Source organism: Triticum dicoccoides, chromosome 5B (genome assembly GCF_002162155.2).
Source record: "Triticum dicoccoides isolate Atlit2015 ecotype Zavitan chromosome 5B, WEW_v2.0, whole genome shotgun sequence".
In the NCBI taxonomy this organism is placed as follows: Eukaryota; Viridiplantae; Streptophyta; class Magnoliopsida; order Poales; family Poaceae; genus Triticum; species Triticum dicoccoides.
The window spans coordinates 649,363,340-649,379,873 of NC_041389.1; the positions used below are offsets into that span (position 1 = coordinate 649,363,340).

At 43.0% G+C, this 16,534-nt stretch overlaps 1 protein-coding gene across 1 annotated transcript; it reads right to left on the reverse strand.

Annotated features, from left to right (window-relative positions):
• Positions 1-309: 309 nt before the first annotated feature.
• LOC119312323 (protein NO VEIN-like) lies at positions 310-15,617 on the reverse strand. Its single transcript, XM_037588049.1, has 13 exons — positions 15,000-15,617; positions 14,013-14,347; positions 13,228-13,852; positions 11,924-12,028; positions 11,057-11,234; positions 9,079-10,883; positions 8,778-8,990; positions 6,316-8,583; positions 6,096-6,208; positions 5,171-5,555; positions 4,742-5,056; positions 2,470-2,727; positions 310-1,882 (listed from the first exon to the last, which is right to left on the reverse strand). Exons 1-13 carry the CDS (start codon positions 15,600-15,602, stop codon positions 767-769), a joined length of 8,319 nt encoding a protein of 2,772 aa, XP_037443946.1. The 5' UTR covers positions 15,603-15,617; the 3' UTR covers positions 310-766.
• Positions 15,618-16,534: the final 917 nt, after the last annotated feature.

Consider the following 16,534-nt stretch of genomic DNA (forward strand, 5'->3'; position numbering starts at 1 on the left):
TTGACAGGGTGTCGCGCATAGCCGGTGTTAACTAGGTTCGGACCCTCACGGTGAAGGTAATCATACCCCACCCCTGCTAGATTGGATTGATGGTGTATATGCCTCGTCTGAGGGGGTACGGTGTACAATGTTGACATCGCAAGGGATTGCATCATAAAAACTGGAAAGTTAAAATCCACCCGCTTGGGCTAGCGACCGGCTTGGTTCAACGCAGCAACCGAGCCCTCAAATGTCAGCGTCGTCGCATGAAGCTATTACTCGCCAGCATACGAGTATGTTATTAGTGGGGAAAAAAAGACAAAACAGGCAAGACACCAAATCAGCGATGTTCAATTTCTTGACTATTGCTATGGTGTTTAAATTCTTGACTATTGTTATGATCAAATACAGTTTCGTTAGCACCAATCAAACAAACCAACAGTAATGGTTATGTAGCCACTGTTACAACCAGTTACAAAGTCAGTGGAGCAGAGCTCCAGGCACGAGATGACGATGTCATGTGTAACACGGTCATTTCCCAAAAAGCAGACATATTCACTACATACAGACAAGGATCAGGAGCTGCTTGATAATCTTGCAACCTTGGCTCATCTCATCTTCACTCACCACACAGGAGAGAGGCACCATAGACTGACAGGTCGGATCAGGCAACGCACCTGTCTCTCCTGTTAAGGCTTCAGCGGAGCTGGAGATCTCAGTGATTACCACCGACAAGTTCCCGCAATCACTTCAATCTCGTGCACATAGTCCGTCAGTGCTTGCTTCACTACCGGCGGGCAATCAAGAGAGCAAGATGCAACATTTTCTTCTGACAAAGCTTGTGTGGGTTTTTCAACATTTTAATATTTGCCATCTTTTCGCCAGACACCATGACACGGGCGATGCTAAAATCGTCCCCCTTTTCCAACGCAAACTGCCACTCCCTCGCTGTGATGTAGAACCAGTTTTTGTTTGAAGTTGTGGTTGCCTTCACCTCCACATACTCTATTCGATTATCTCCGCGGGTGATGATGATATCGTAGGGCAGTCCGGTTTCGGTGTCTGAATTCACCCACCTGACGTTCTTGGCCCCTAGCCGCTCAACCAAATGTTTGTAGGCTACAGCTTCACCAACCCTGCCAGTTTTTAGTAACTGGGCTGCGCGGAGCCTTTCCCTGCTTTCTGAAGCATTGGGCATTTTGTCACTGAAACCCTCAACCTCGCTAGGTGAACCGGTCCCCAGGTCCAAGTAAGCAGGTGCACCGTCCGAGTTAATGGACATCATCATCTGAGGCTCGTCCAATGTTGCCACTGAGCTCTCTGTGTGTAAATTACTCTCTAGACTCGCATCCTCTTCTATAACCCAATCCTCGTCGAGCTGAACAGGAAACCAATTATCTTCTGTATTTGTGAGCTCAACATCATTCACCTCTGTATCTTGCAGGGGTCCAGGAAGCCAATTATCATCATTCACCTTTGTATCTTGCAGGGGTCCACGCTGACTTCTGCGAGATGTTCTAAAATCAGGAGCTGTTCTCCAATTATTAGGTGGCCAACTTGAAACAGTTCCGTCTGACCTCTGATGTTGTTTGTGAATATTGAGAACACAGGCAGATGAGGTTTCAGCCGGTTTGGAATCAACACCTTCGTCGGGTACAAACTCTGGCACAAACGAGGAAGAAAAGGACCAAACCGCTTCATCTTCAGGCAATGCAGGCACATTCTGATTATTAACGACAAAAGACTCAACCTGTTCAGCTGAGGTGCCAGATTCTGCCATGGTTTTGACCATGTGCAGAAAATTAGCAAAGTGCAGATCAGGGGATCCATCAAAGAAAATTCTAGAAGTTTCCAGAAACAATGAATGTGAATCAGCTTCTTGCGTAGCATACAGAATATTTCCCTGAAAATAAAACAGATCAAATCAAATGAACTTTAAAGCTCATGGCAGATGACATAACAGAGCAAGCCTTAATCATCAAGTGCAACAAGCATTCAAGCAATGCCTCGGTTGCAGGAACTTCTAAAGGTCTTAATTTTGCATACAGTCAACAAAATGTAAGAAGGTTGATACTCCCTCCGTCCGAAAATACTTGTCCCCAAAATGGATAAAATGAATGTATCTATAACTAAAATAAGTCTAGATACATCTATTTCTAGGACAAGTATTTCCGGACGGAGGGAGTACATGGCAGCACATTACACTTAATTTAACTATTTGTCAGGTATAATTAGCAACCAAAGTTGGAGATTCCAGTTATAGCATTGTTCGGATGCAAAAGTACATCAGTATATTCAGTGGCACATCACTATATTCTTCAGCGGTGTCAAAAGAGAGGGACCTGAGAATAAACCATCTAACTAAGCAACCAATAGTCCATCGTAATTACCTAACAAATATGCAGTTAATATTCGGAAACAAAAGATTAGCAAGGAGGTAATCACTCGCACTAGTTACCATAAAGGCGGAACAGAAACATAGGTACCAACCTGCAGAAGACAATGGCATTTGAATCTTTTCTTAGAAGTACTCTCATGTCCTTTAAGCATATACTTGTGGAACAACTTCTCAACAACAATAATCTGAAGATTGCTAAGCTTCATGATCTCATTTTGCTGAAAGTTGATATATGCATCTCTATGTGTCTTATAGATGTAGCGTTGCATATATGGTAACAGTCCACAAAGCAAAGTAGCCTTTTCCCTGTTGTCAGCCGTGCCATAGAATATTGCTTCACGATGCACAACCTATACAAAAGCAACAAATGAATGAGAACAATACTTAAGATGGACACAAATTCAGGATATGCCATTCCATAAACCAAAGTTCTGAAAAAATAACCTAAACTTAATATGCAGCTCGTGCAGTTGCGGAAATGGTAATACTTTATAATATGACATGTACATATCAAGTATGATTTACAACATATAACCTTCAAATGCTGCTAGCCTATTAGCAGATATGAGTGAAGTCATAATATGACCCTTGCAGTCAATTTCGACGACTGTGCATCATCCCCAACAAGGCTATAAAGAACTAGTATGTGTATAATGTGGAAGTCGTGGAAAGTTGAGTAACTTTTTCTAGTTAAAAATAAAGAAAAGAAAAGAAGCACGTGTGACAGTAGCCATTTCCCTATAACAAAAATGTACAGTTTTACCAAATTTCTCATCAATTATTCTATTATAGATGGAATCATAGGATGGAGATTTCAGAATTTTACATTCAGAAACTTGTGGGAAATTCCAATTGACTTAGCAGTTTCAACAGCATGACACACACCATTACAACACCTTCCACCCTCATTTCTCGCTGCTACCACTTGCAGGATGGGTAGTGATTCTAGTGGATGGTAGAAATTAACATTGTGAAGCACATGAAAAATTCTCTTCTACCATAAAGAATTGCTTTAATTTATTGCATCACTCTATTTCCTTGTTGCCTTAACCTTCTACTGTAGTCTTTTAAAAAAAAGGTGTCACTTCCTACTACCCATTTGTAGGATGAGTAGCGTACGGTAAAATAGTCGAAGGGCTGAGGCCAATCTTTATTAAGGTCGGAGAGAACATTTACGAAGCAGCGAAGGCCGCCAAGGGTACAAGCAGGCGAAGCTGTAGCAGAGCCTCATGGCCAAACACCACAAACACACAACACCACGACCACGCGAGCACCAGCAGCTACCGGTAGTGACACATGCCAGACACACACCAGTAGCACAGCAAAAGCACGAGCAGACAGCTAGAAGGCTGCAGTGGTAGCAAAACACCCTGCCTCCCACCAGGGTCTCAGCTCCTCAATGATCGTGTCCACCACTCCAGCCGGGGTCAATGAGAGGCCGTTGAAGATTCATGCATTGCGCTCCAATGCACCAGAATCACTACTGTATCAAAGTCCCTCCTAAGTAGCTTAGGGGCAAGCTTTCCTCGCGCGCAGCCACCTATTTTGGAACGGTATAAATAGTACTCCCTCCGTTCCAAAATACTCCCTCCGTCCGAAAATAATTGTCATCAAAATTGATAAAAAGAGTTGTATCTAAAACTAATATACGTCTAGATACATCTCCTTTTATTCATTTTGATGACAAGTATTTCCGGACGGAGGGAGTAGATGACTCAACTTTATACTAAAGTTAGTACAAAGTTGAGTCATCTATTTTGGAACGGAGGGAGTAGTAGTGAGGCGCATTAAAATCTGTTTGTACCATAGTAAACTTTATTTATCAAAACATTGTTTTTTATGCTAACTTCCATTTTCCGGTTCTCCTAGTCATTAAATAGACAGATATGGACCTGGTAATGCAGGCAGCTGATAGTAGCTGTCAGACGCCCACAAACTGGCCACTCTGTTCGGTTGTGATGCAAGGGACTGTTAGTTGTTACAGGCTGCTAAAACCCGCTACAGCATAGTTTGCACTGTGCAGCAGCATTTTGGTGCAAATACATTGTGTATTTTCGTATAATTCATTCGTTACATATTACTCAAGACGTGAAATATGCCCTGATCCAAATAACCAAAATACAAGATTTATGTTTCTGCAAACACAGTCAAACACTGTTTCTAATGGATGCAGAACATGAAGCATGAGCTTGCATCTAAATTAGGGCAATAGCGCATAGCAAACTTTAATAATCTTCTAATCCGTATTACTTTGCACAACTTTGCAGCTAAATGATGAATTATATACAACATTTCCAGCATGAAGACTTTGCTGAATGTAGGAAAGAAGTCACCAAAGATGCCATAAAACAAGAAATATATTACCTTGGATAGGGCTGGGATACCTAGGCTTTTCATCAATGCAGCAACTCTTCCATACAAGATTTGCATGTCCTCAGAAGAAAGTTTGCCAAATTGTATGAAGTCAACATCAATACAGTTCTGAAAGTGTTGTTTCAACTCATCATCATCTGACCAGCAAACGAGGCCAAAAGATGGATGGAGAGAGACCCATTTATCAACCAGGGTTGGCAATATCGTTGTCTCTAGCTTCTGAAGAGAATCTTTCACGTAAACTAGATCGTTCTTGTCACTCACAAAATGGGTATCGGTAGCCCATCTCACAAATACACGGAAGACCTATGTAGAATGTGGAAACAAAAGTTCATATTTTAAAGGCATACAGCCAACAGTTGAGGCAATGACAAATAAAAAGACATAACTTTAGGTACTCCATGCACAAAAGCAACTTACCTGATGGGCTACTTGTGAAGGCAGTGCAACTTTAGATAGCCGTAAGAGCATCTCTACATAATCAGCTGTTGTTGGAACTTTTGGTACACCACATGCTTCCGTAAAGAATTCACAAAGGTTTGGATAGGTTGAGCACAGCATCCTTCTTGGGAACATTCTATTCTTCACCAAAACGAATTCCTCTGTTGTTTCAGAACAACCCGTTGGGTCATGCCAATAGAGGTCTTTTGGGGATAAAAATTTACCATGGACGACCTCACTAGATCGAGCACGGATTAGAGGTGTAAATATAGATGAGCATGACATGAACTCCCGTTTGATGTCAACCTTTGCATCAGCTGCACCTTCTGACACGAAGGTATAGAATTTGCACATCTGGTCCACACTGAAGAAAGGGCAAGTCAACCATTAGAAGTTATTTGACAAAAGAAAAATTGCAGGGTAGTGTGCGGTAAAAACTACTACATGCCAGTGGGATTGATCTGGAAATGTTCATATTAGTTCTTAAGCACATACCCACATTTTAAGCAACCACATGTATAGATTAAAATTGAAACATGGTAGTGTTTAGACTAGGGGGTTGTTTGGATTGTGACTATCTTTGCCATATATTGCCACATGATTTTTGCCACACTTGCCTTAGTTGAGTTGCTCAAATTGTTAGCCACACTTTGACTTGCCTAAGGGAATCTTGCCACACTTTTTATGTCTATGACATGTGGGGCTCACTGCTCATAAAAAAAAATCCTTGCCTTAGGTGTGGCTAGAACCAAACACTTACCTAACTTGGTCAAACTTGCCTAAGGTTAGGTGTGGCAAAGTGTGGCAAGGTGTGGCTAGGAACCAAACAGCCCCTAGTAATCTTTACAGTTGCTTCACATCTAAACATGGAGATCAGATTTTTTTTAATGAAATAATGAAATACCTTGCGCTGAACGGGACTTGTGATGTCATCCATAAGTTCAGGGTCATTAAAGCGTCACTGTGGGATACATTTGTTTTGAATCCAATATCCTTCCTTAGTGACCTGCTGGATACCTGTTCCACAGAAATGAAGTTTCCAGGTGAGTGGTCGTACATGTTGGTAAGGATAAATAAAACACTTTCTTTCTATCGGCTGGTAGGTAATAATAAAAACTACAAACCTGAGGTACAGCATATGGGGCCACACCACCAAGCAGGGAACGCACGTTTTCACAATCGTAAAACAAATCCGTTGCATTATGAAGGTCATAATCCACAGTTGACGCTATCCATTTGAAGCTTCTGATACATTTCATAAAGGATGACTCGACTGTTCTGTTTCCATCACAACTGGTCCCGCTTGTGAGACACCAAGCTTTTGCACTATAATGATCATCCCAGAAACTGTCAAGGACCTCCAGAAGATATATGCAATTTTCTCGGTAATTTTTTGAAGAAAATGATGATAAAATGTTAGCCAGCTCTGGTGACTCCCAGTCATACACTGTACAGGATGTTCCAGAAACACCACCTTGCAATATTCTTCCTGCTATCAAAGAATCAACTTGGGATATGTTTTTCTCAACTTTCATTACATGCACAAAATCAGTCACACCCATCTCCTCAAAAAATTGCCTCCAACTTTTCAGCACAGATGGCAACAAATCTGAACCATGATTCATCAAGTAACCGCTATCAAGTTCTATCCATCTGATTTCAACATTCTGAAGTAGCTTGCCTATGTCCACAGGACTTCCATATTCTTTACTAAAGTGAATTGGTTCATCAGCGGGGCACTTGTAGCCATGGTTTGTAAGTAAGATGGGTCTACTTCGTAGTTCTGACATTATCTCTTCCTTCCCAGAATTACAGCTTGTACATGGAGACTGAAGATGAAGCATGATAAAACTCACATACTCTATCATCATCATCTTATCAGCCTTCTTAGCATCTGTACCATTTGGCAAGGATGCGAGGATGTGATTTTTGATAATTTCATGTCCAGACAACTTTCGCACCCCGATTTTCAGAAGAATATCCGTCAGGTCGTTAGCTCTCATTTCTTCTATAAGGTATTTATTTTTACCGGACACAGAGAAAAGCAATGGACTAACAAATCGAAGGTTGCCATACAGAATTGGGAAATCCTTCATGCTACCTTTGCAGTCAGGCGTGGAACTGAGAATATCATGGGGCAACCATATAGGGCCATCTGCTACAGAACTAAATGAACCATCTGAAAGCGGAATGCATGGTAATTTCCTGAGAGCACATAAAAGATCACCTTCCAGACTTGTTGTCGAGGGAATATTTTGAAAAGAACGTGACAGCGCCAAATGAAGATTTACAAACCAAGCACATAGCCATTCCATCCCCAGTGACTCAATGCAACCCTCAGTTCGGCAAATTGATGATACCATATCAATAAAAACATTTGGTCCATGATCGTGAATACCTAGGGCCCTTGATAATGTATCAGGTATGATGATATCTTTTGACAGATAACCAAGACCAAGATGCTGATGAAGTAAGCCATCAGAAAACAGCATTTTAGTCTGTTCATCCCAACCCCTTAATGTGTTGCATGGATAGACCCATTGCGAACTAGAACCCTCCAAAACCATGCACCTATTCAGACGTAACTTGGAAAGGATTAAGTGAGGGAGCTTGCAAAAGAATCCATGAACTTCTCCTGCTAGAGGAACAAAACTCATGAATGCTGTAACAGCCTTTCCAGGGCAACTCTGGAAGCAGGGAAGGGAACAAAAGGATTCTTGTGCACTGACAAACAAAGAAGGGAATTCAGATAACAACCACTGATTCCATGCATTATCTGCATCCACTTCCTCTCTGGAAGAAGGTAAAACAAAATCCCCTTGAAGAATGAATTTAAGACCATAGTTCCTTAGAGGTAGAAACGCGAACACAGGCTGTTGCTTCAAGTAAGGCTCATACTCTCCTTTCTCAGTCTCCTGCAAAGTAAATGCCAGAGCTATCTCTGTAGTGTGCACATCATGGCGTACAAGTGTGCCCTGTAACTTCTTACTAACTACCAACCAACTCATTATCTCATTCCCATGTGAGATCCTCACAATGCCATCACCAAGAGCCTTCCTTCTCATAACCAGCAGTGTGTCATTCACCACATTCTTAAACTTAATACAATTTAGTCGGTTAAGGAACAGAAGCAGAGATGGGTGGAGATCTGAAAACATGGATGCAATGGAGCACATGCCAGTGTCATCCCTGAATTTAGATCTGAAGGGAAGTAAAATGCAAGTATTCCAGCAGGAACAAGCGTCCTTGTCATCTTCAACAGATAACATTCTACTCAAAGAGCTAGTACTGTAGGGTGGAACTGCAGTTGGCAATACAAAACCAATCTGGCCGTCGGTAATGTCAAATTTCACATGGAAACCATTTGAATGGATCTCTGGAGCATCAGTTACCTGACATATTAGACAGAACAAAAATGTGATTTTTCCACATTAACTCGAGATTCCTACCAGAAATAGTAGATGGCAAAAAATCAAATGACTGGTACAAAAAGAAATTCATGAAATCATAGATGGCAAAGCAAGCAATAGTAAAATCATTATGGCTTTATGGTGGTAATAATTGGAAATGATTCTATTAAACCTACCCGAAATACTGATTTAAATCCAATGCCCTTATTTCCAATATAACCCCTATTGGCTCCTTTCTTTGTTGAGTTACCAATATCACAAAGAGCTCTAATGTTCTCAGCAGAAAAGCCCCTCTCGTTGTTGAGAACAACGATACCATTATCCTGAAGAACGAATGCTAATGTGGGTTCAACATCCTCAAGATAAGTATTATCGTCAGCATTCTGTACCTGAATAGAGTAGGCAGATGTCAGCAAAAAACTGATCTTCGCACCAAACAAGCACAAAAAATGAACGAGTGCACAGAGTTAAGCTTACCAGCTCAAGAAGTAGGTGAGAATCCTGAGAGTATAATTCTTGTGAAAGACAATGCAGTGCTCGGCCAAGTCGAGCATGCTGCTTTGTCAACAAACTATTCTCAGTGCAGCTTAGAGCCTGATCCAAACCAAACTCATCACGTCGTATAGTCTCAATAACTAGAGCTGCTTCCTCGAGATTAATTTCTCCCCTCACGGGAGATTGGTTTGTATTCAATGCAGTTTCTGCCTTGACTCCAACAGGATTTAACATGTTCTGGCTTTCCTTATTATTCATAGAAAGGACTTGATCCTTTCCGCCAGGAAATGATTTAGTACTGTCATTCACCATATCAACATCATGAGGAATAAGCATGTTAGAGTTTTCAAGTGTAGGTCCTTCAGATACAGCTGATGTATGCCCAGAAGAAGAATGTGTTTCTGTCTTTGCACGACCTTCAGCTAAACAGAATTCACGATAATCTTCGACCCACTCGGTAATTCCAAGTGACAACCCAACATCATGAAGCATGCAAAGCTGCCAAGTTTCTGTGGCTTCATGTAAGATGACTGAATAGCATTTTTTGGTAACTGTCCGAAGTCCGGACAATAGTATATCTGCTGCAAGACTCCGGAATTCAGAAGGCAGATGACCAAGACAACCAAGGAAAAATTTGGCAATAAAATGAATAGTGCTGTCAATATTTGTTAAGACATCAGACATGACATTTCTTGCAGAAGACAGCTGAGAGCTTTCTTGAACATGGCCAACAAAATGAGGAGAGCTGTCATGCTGTTCAGCACTTAGATTATGGGATCCCTCAGTCACAAATGGTTTGCCTTCAGAACTAGTGTTCATTGGATCCTTGTTGTTGTTCATTATGATACCTATTGCTCGTTGTGCATAACACTTCAGTAAGGAAATTGGAGTATTCACAGAACCATTGTAAATGTGCAGCAAGGAAAGCAGCTTCACTGCCACTTGAAATGGTGAGCATTGAATAATGGCTTCTAAAAATTGGTCTACCGTGGCTGATGGATCTACTCTTATAAATCTACCATCTGTGGTCGCGATGCAAGCTAGCTGTTGAACTGGACCTGCATTCAGCAGCCAGTGTATGAAGGAACCCAGTGACGGAGCAAACAACATATCCCAATGTGACCAAAGAAGCAGATCTGACAACATTGGAGCCTTAAGTAAACAGTTAGTTGCTTCTCGTGAAGAAACTGTTTCAGAATAATAAGTTTGTTCAACAGAACTGTTCCTCTGCCCACCAACAGTACCATGCTCGCCTGGAGACATTCCAGACCACCGTTTCTCCAACAGAGAGATAGAAAACGTGATATTATTTATGTGTGTGCTCCTTGTCTGTCTCTCTATAGAACCTTTAAGTTCTTCCCCAGATTTGAATTGTGCAATATCAAAACTAATTGTCGGGAACTGCCTTTTGAGAAGCATAAGGAAACTATCCCCTGAAAAGTCGCCATCTTCTAGCCAGTTACCCTCGGCTTGGCAGAGTAGGACTTCAATTTGTTGCCGCAGTACAGAAACTTCCAAAGACGAAGAATCAGAGTTCCCCCGCTTCAACAAACTACTCAACTTAGGGGGGAAGTGATCACCATGTTTTCCCAAAAACTCAAGGAAAGTCCCATGGCCAAGAGAAGTAAATTGCTTGGCAGAAAATTGAGTAGCTACCCATATTTCACAATCATGAAGTGTCTTCAGGAACATAAAATTTTCCACTTTCAAAGCCCCAGCTCTCGACACTCCACTGTTGGACTCAAAATATTCAGTAATTCTCCTGATGACATCATCAGCTGTGACATCTGCATGAACAAACACAAATGATAAGGGGGTATTTCTTTGTGTCAACTGTCAAGTGGTGCAGCAGCTGTTAGAGGTTGGTTCCAGTTCCATATCACAGAATTTGATTGAGTGCAAACAACTGAGACAAAAGAGAGCGAGTGAGAGTGAGAGAGTGAGAGAGAGAGAGTATTACTGGGTCCAGGCTGATTGGCTCCTTTAGCAATGCATTTAGTATTTTCTTTACTCGGGGGCTCGATTTCCATAACCTCCGTTGTGGTGTTTGGAATAGGACTTGATGACAATTTATTCTCACTAAAGACATGGATCGCATCATAAATACTATCCAGCAGACCACAGGCCATAGATCTAACCTGCATATACATGACACAGGACATTAAATATGATCACAAAATGCTACCAGAACATTTCAGCAACAGATACAGAAATTTAAGGAAGAACTGCAAGCTACCAATCAGGAGACAAGCTATCCTCTCGAGAATGTATCCGAAACATAAACTAACAAAAAAAACTGATTTTTTTAAGGCATAGACAATACACGTCTACAATGTCACAAAATGTGAGGTCCAAATTTGAAATACAGCTCAAAAAGCAAAAAATAAATTTAGCTCTGATAGTGCTAGTGGGCCCAATTTGAAATACGTTCATAAAATAATTTGCCTTATTTGTTCCTCGAGCTGTGGGTCAAATTTGAGTGTGAATTTTTGTTTCATGGTAAATATATGCCGTTCTCCATGCTGAATTATTTTCAGATTTGTTTTACGACTTTTAGCTTGTGTTTTCACCTTGAGCGAACCCACCATAAGACTTGGTGCACCGGATGCATTCACACCTCATCATACAAGTACAAGCCACGTATGCTACACCTGCAGATCTATTGGCTCACATCACGAAATTTATGATACCGAGCCTAACTAATCTTAACTTTGAAGTGCATTCTATGTGTAGCAACTAAAAAGAATGAAGCCGTTTTGCACACAACATATCTGGTTAGTAGATCCACTTGTAATGTAGGAGTTGGCTGAAAAAGGAATCAACTCACTGCAACATTTAGGAAGCCAATGCCTGGGTATTGCGAGAAGAAATTTATCATTTTCTTCTTTTCTTCTGGTGTTTCTGTATAGTAATTTGCTATCAATTCCAAAACCTGCATCAATGAGAAGTACAAAATAAATTAGATTTGGAAATAGTAAAAGGCCCTACTGAAACTGAAAACACCAATATTCTGCTGAACAGTTGATGGTATTGTCCGAATTTTAGAGTTAAGATGAAGAAATTGTATCCAGAAAACATCGAAGGAGTAAGAAAATATCAGAAAAAAATGATAGAAACTAGGGAGAGGGGAGCTAACAAGTACTCCCTCCGTTCACAAATACAAGATGTTCTAACTTTTTTCTGAATCGGATGTATATACACATGTTTTAGTGTGTTTGTTCACTCATTTCAGTCCGTATGTAATCCATACTGAAATATCCAAAACATCTTAGATTCAGAAAAAGGTTAGAACATCTTATGTTTGTGAACCGAGTGGGTAGCATTTTGTAAAGGAAAAAATAGTTGAGGTCCATCCAGCAAAAATATATGCACTGTTTTTAACACCAGAAGACTCATGGTCTGACCAAGCACAAATAGAATTAAGATGTGCCGCCCAGATTCGAATACCAGGATTGAAACAGTTGGAAAAATATTGGTTCAATCTGTCTGACCAAACGCAACAAACTCCAGGCCAAAATATCATGTATGTAAACCATCAGCAGAGAAAAAAAAACACAAATAGACACAAATAATCGGCAGAAAGACAAGACACACAGTCTTGCAGGTTTCCATGGCATATCTGGGCATCCACCAATCATCCAACTACCGGGCTGGATCGAGGAGGAGGGATGGCCAGATCCAGGCATGGTAAGGTGGGGATCTGGCTTTTCCCGAGTTCAAGCGCGGCAGCATGGACCACGATGACCCCAACCTTAGTGGGGATATTTGGCGGGGGTCTCCCCCACCCCAAATATAGCTCTCGCCATCGAATCGCCGACACCGCTGCAGATGTGCCAAACCGTGTTTATCGATGGAGCAAAGAGGAACATGAGAGAAATCAGTGCCTCGGTGGTGTTGGATTACTTCCTTTAAATTGAGTAGACCCACATGCTATGTATTCTGTTGGTATTTATGTTTGTATTTGTAGCAAAAGAGAAAGCAAGCACGGATTTTTTATGCATATGCAGAGCCCAGATTCCGAGCTCAATGGGGCTTTAGGGCTGAAAATCTACACTCTGATAAATGTAACTATAGTTCACAACTATTCAGAGAACAAGGATTTGACCATAAGTAAACAGCTAGCAAGCATACCTGTTGAACTGAATGTTCACGGCATGCTTCTTTCCAGGTTGTTATGAATTTCTCCAGCTTACCTGTACTTAGGAAGCAATTAGGCGATACTTCTTTCTTTTTTATTTGCATCTTTTGCCGCTTATTGGGCTGTTTGCACAAAGAGCTAGGAGTCCCGTTTTCCTCGTATTTCCTTTTGTTTTTTGAATGGACATTTACTTCATTCGCTTTTACCTTGCTAGCTGGTTTTTTACTCTGTTCTGATTTCAAACCAAGACGTTTAATTTCTTCTGCTGTCGAAGGATATGGGCAGCCACTAACACTTTTATCAGCATCCTTTCTGTCAACAATATAACAGCTATCTTCGCTCTCACTCTCCTCCACGGCATCCTTCGAACTACTACCGTCATCAACTTCATCACCGGCTGAATCAAAACGAATATGCTTATTGATGCCTGGTAATTGCTTTATACGGCTAGTTATATCATCGAACCTCTTGTCCAACTCCTGCTTCCCAGAATGAAAGTCTGTCTGTTTTGGTAGATCCTTCTCACAAGTGCTATCACGAGAACCACTGGTCTTGCCTAGATGTTTAATTGCAGCAACTTCATTTCTTCTGGCCTGTCGGAGGAAGGAAATGTGCAACCTGCAAAACCCCCCCAAATCAGAAAAAAATAAATATTCTGGTGCAAAGTAAGAGACAAAATAGTACTAGCAGGAAGGCTGAAGGAAGTAATTTCTATCTCAAGGTACACACCAGTACGACAGTACCAACGTTGGAGCACACAAGGAAAGAAGGTACATACCCCAAGCTCTGTACGCGCACGCCGAGTTTCTCCTTCCCAGAGACTGACTTTTGTTCCGCGAGATAATCCAAGAAGCTTTCCGCTGTGACTTTCTCCTTAGAGTTATCTATAAACTTCTGCAGGCAACTGATAATCTCCTCGCTACTAAGCTTAGGCACCTTGGATAAATCAGCAGGTACAAAAAAATAATGTGCAACAAGTGGGTGCTGAAGAAAAGGACCCAACCCCAGCTCTTCGAACTGACCAATACCCTCATTCTTGCATATCTCAACCTCCAGGTCATGAATAGATACGATTTTTCTTGCTGCAACATAACAGTGGATGAATGTGTTCACCTGACAAACAACAAACCAAGTCCATGTAAAGTCAAACAGCAGATAGCATGCACGGTTCTCCCAAATATACTTAGTGATGATTTGACCATTAGAAAGAGCTCTGCAAGCTTTATGCTGTCGCAGAAAACAAGCAAAAAAGAAGCATTCTGGCACTTGTTACAAAATGAGCAAGCATTTAAGCAGCGCTGTCTACAGAAAATGAGCAAAAAAGAAGCATTCCCACGCTTAATTTAACATGAGCGGACTAACTTTGATCATTTACCAAACGGTTCAATTATTGCGAGAAGAGCCATAGTGAATTACAATGCTATGCTATGGCAAGGGAGCATATTAGTTAGGTTTCCTTTTACAAATGAAATCAGAACAGAGTAGTGCACAATATCCGGCATGAGACGAAGGCCTATATAAGCATGACAAAGCTAATAAAAGAGGGAGAGCAGGGCATAGAGCACACATCGGCGCCGACCCCTGTCAGTTTGCCTCATGGTGCCAACACATGGCAGTTTAATTATGAACTGGAGTGCAGAAGAAGCAGAGTTTGCAGATGAAATCACTGCAAATTCAAAACAGAGCATGTACGAGCCTTGCGCGGTCACATAGTACTAGCAAACAGTGCGAGCTAACGCGATCTCAGCCGAACGGGTATACTGACCTTGCCCTCGATACTGAAGAGTTCGCGGAGGACGGGCACGTCGTGGAGCTGGACGCCGAGGGACGCCCACGAGTCCGCCTTGAGCGCCACGAGCGCCGCCTGGGCCACCTTCCACCCGGTGACGCCCTGGCCCGCGTGCGTGAGCTCGTCCCGCGCCTTGGTCGCCGCCGCCTGCGCCCTCTCGAGCGCCGCGGGGTTGCGCGGCGGCGGCGGCGGCTGCTGCTGAGGCGGGGCCGACGCGGGCGAGGGGTTGGGCGGGCGGTGCTGGACGTTGGGGGTGGTAGGGCTCTGGGCGTAGCCGGGGGAGGGGAGCGGCGGCGGCTGCTGGTACTGCTGCTGCTGATGCTGATGCTGATGCTGCTGGAACTGCTGCTGGTGGTGGAAGGCGGCGGCGAGGGCGGCCTGGTTCTGGAGGAGGAGGTGGGGGAGCATGAGATGGAAGGGGTCCTGCCCGAACTGGGGGTTGGGGGCGAAGGGGTAGGGGTTCATGGCCGCGGCCGCGGGGTCGGAGGCCGAGGCGGCGCCGTGCCACGCGGCGGCGAAGGCGGCGCCGCGCGGGTCGTAGCCGTGCGGCGGCATCTGGGGGTTGCCGCGGCCCCTCATCGGGGCGGCGGCGGGTTTCGGGCGGCGCGGCTAGGGTGGGTTGGGAGGCGGCGCCGATGGCGTGAGGTGGAAGAAGGGGAAAGAGGAGGAGGTGTGACCTCCGTGGACACGCGCGCTAGGGCGGCTTGGGCTCCGGGATTTTATCTTGGTTTACACCTCTGCGTTGCGGGCTTCGGGCTGGGCCGGTCACAAAAATCGGCCGCCTGTCCTTCTTGGGGTTCCCACAACACATTTTTTTATTTTTAAATAAAAAAACCTTTTTTACTTTCCTTTTTCTTCTGAAAACATATCTTCTAGGAGTAATAGCTAGCCCCATTAACTATTTTTAAAGCACATGAAACTATGATAGCGTTGTGATACACTCTCAACCCTAGTTGTTGTGGCCATAACGTCCTTACACGTCGTCGCATGCGTTCCCCTCCTCTTCCCCACTTGGCGGCCTCGTTGACGACGAGGGGGGGCATCTGTCTTGTTTTCCTTTTCTTAGATTTTTCCCCAGCAACATCAACAACGTGGTGTCGGCGATGGCGTGTTGGAACCTCGGCGACGCCTCATTCGGTGTCAAGGAATGGCATGTGATAGTTTGTGTCCCGAGATTTGTTCATATCTTGGCAATTGGTGCATTTTCAAGGAGAGCTACTTGGCCGACTTTCGATTGCAAGTCCGTATTGTGTCAGATGATTCTTCAACCGACATTGGTTCGACGATTTTTACATCTCATCTCAAGGGTGAATGGTTATTGCTGTCTTCAAAGGTTGGTATGATTATTGCAAGGTTCGCAGGGTCCTTAAACATGACAAAGACTTGTGCTCAAATGTTATGCATCGGCAAAGAAAACGACTCAAGTAAGCGAGCATCTATGTGTTAGGTAACTAAGTTTTTTTTCTAGTTTCAGTCGATTGACCCTAGCCGTTCGATTCAAGCCAATGGTT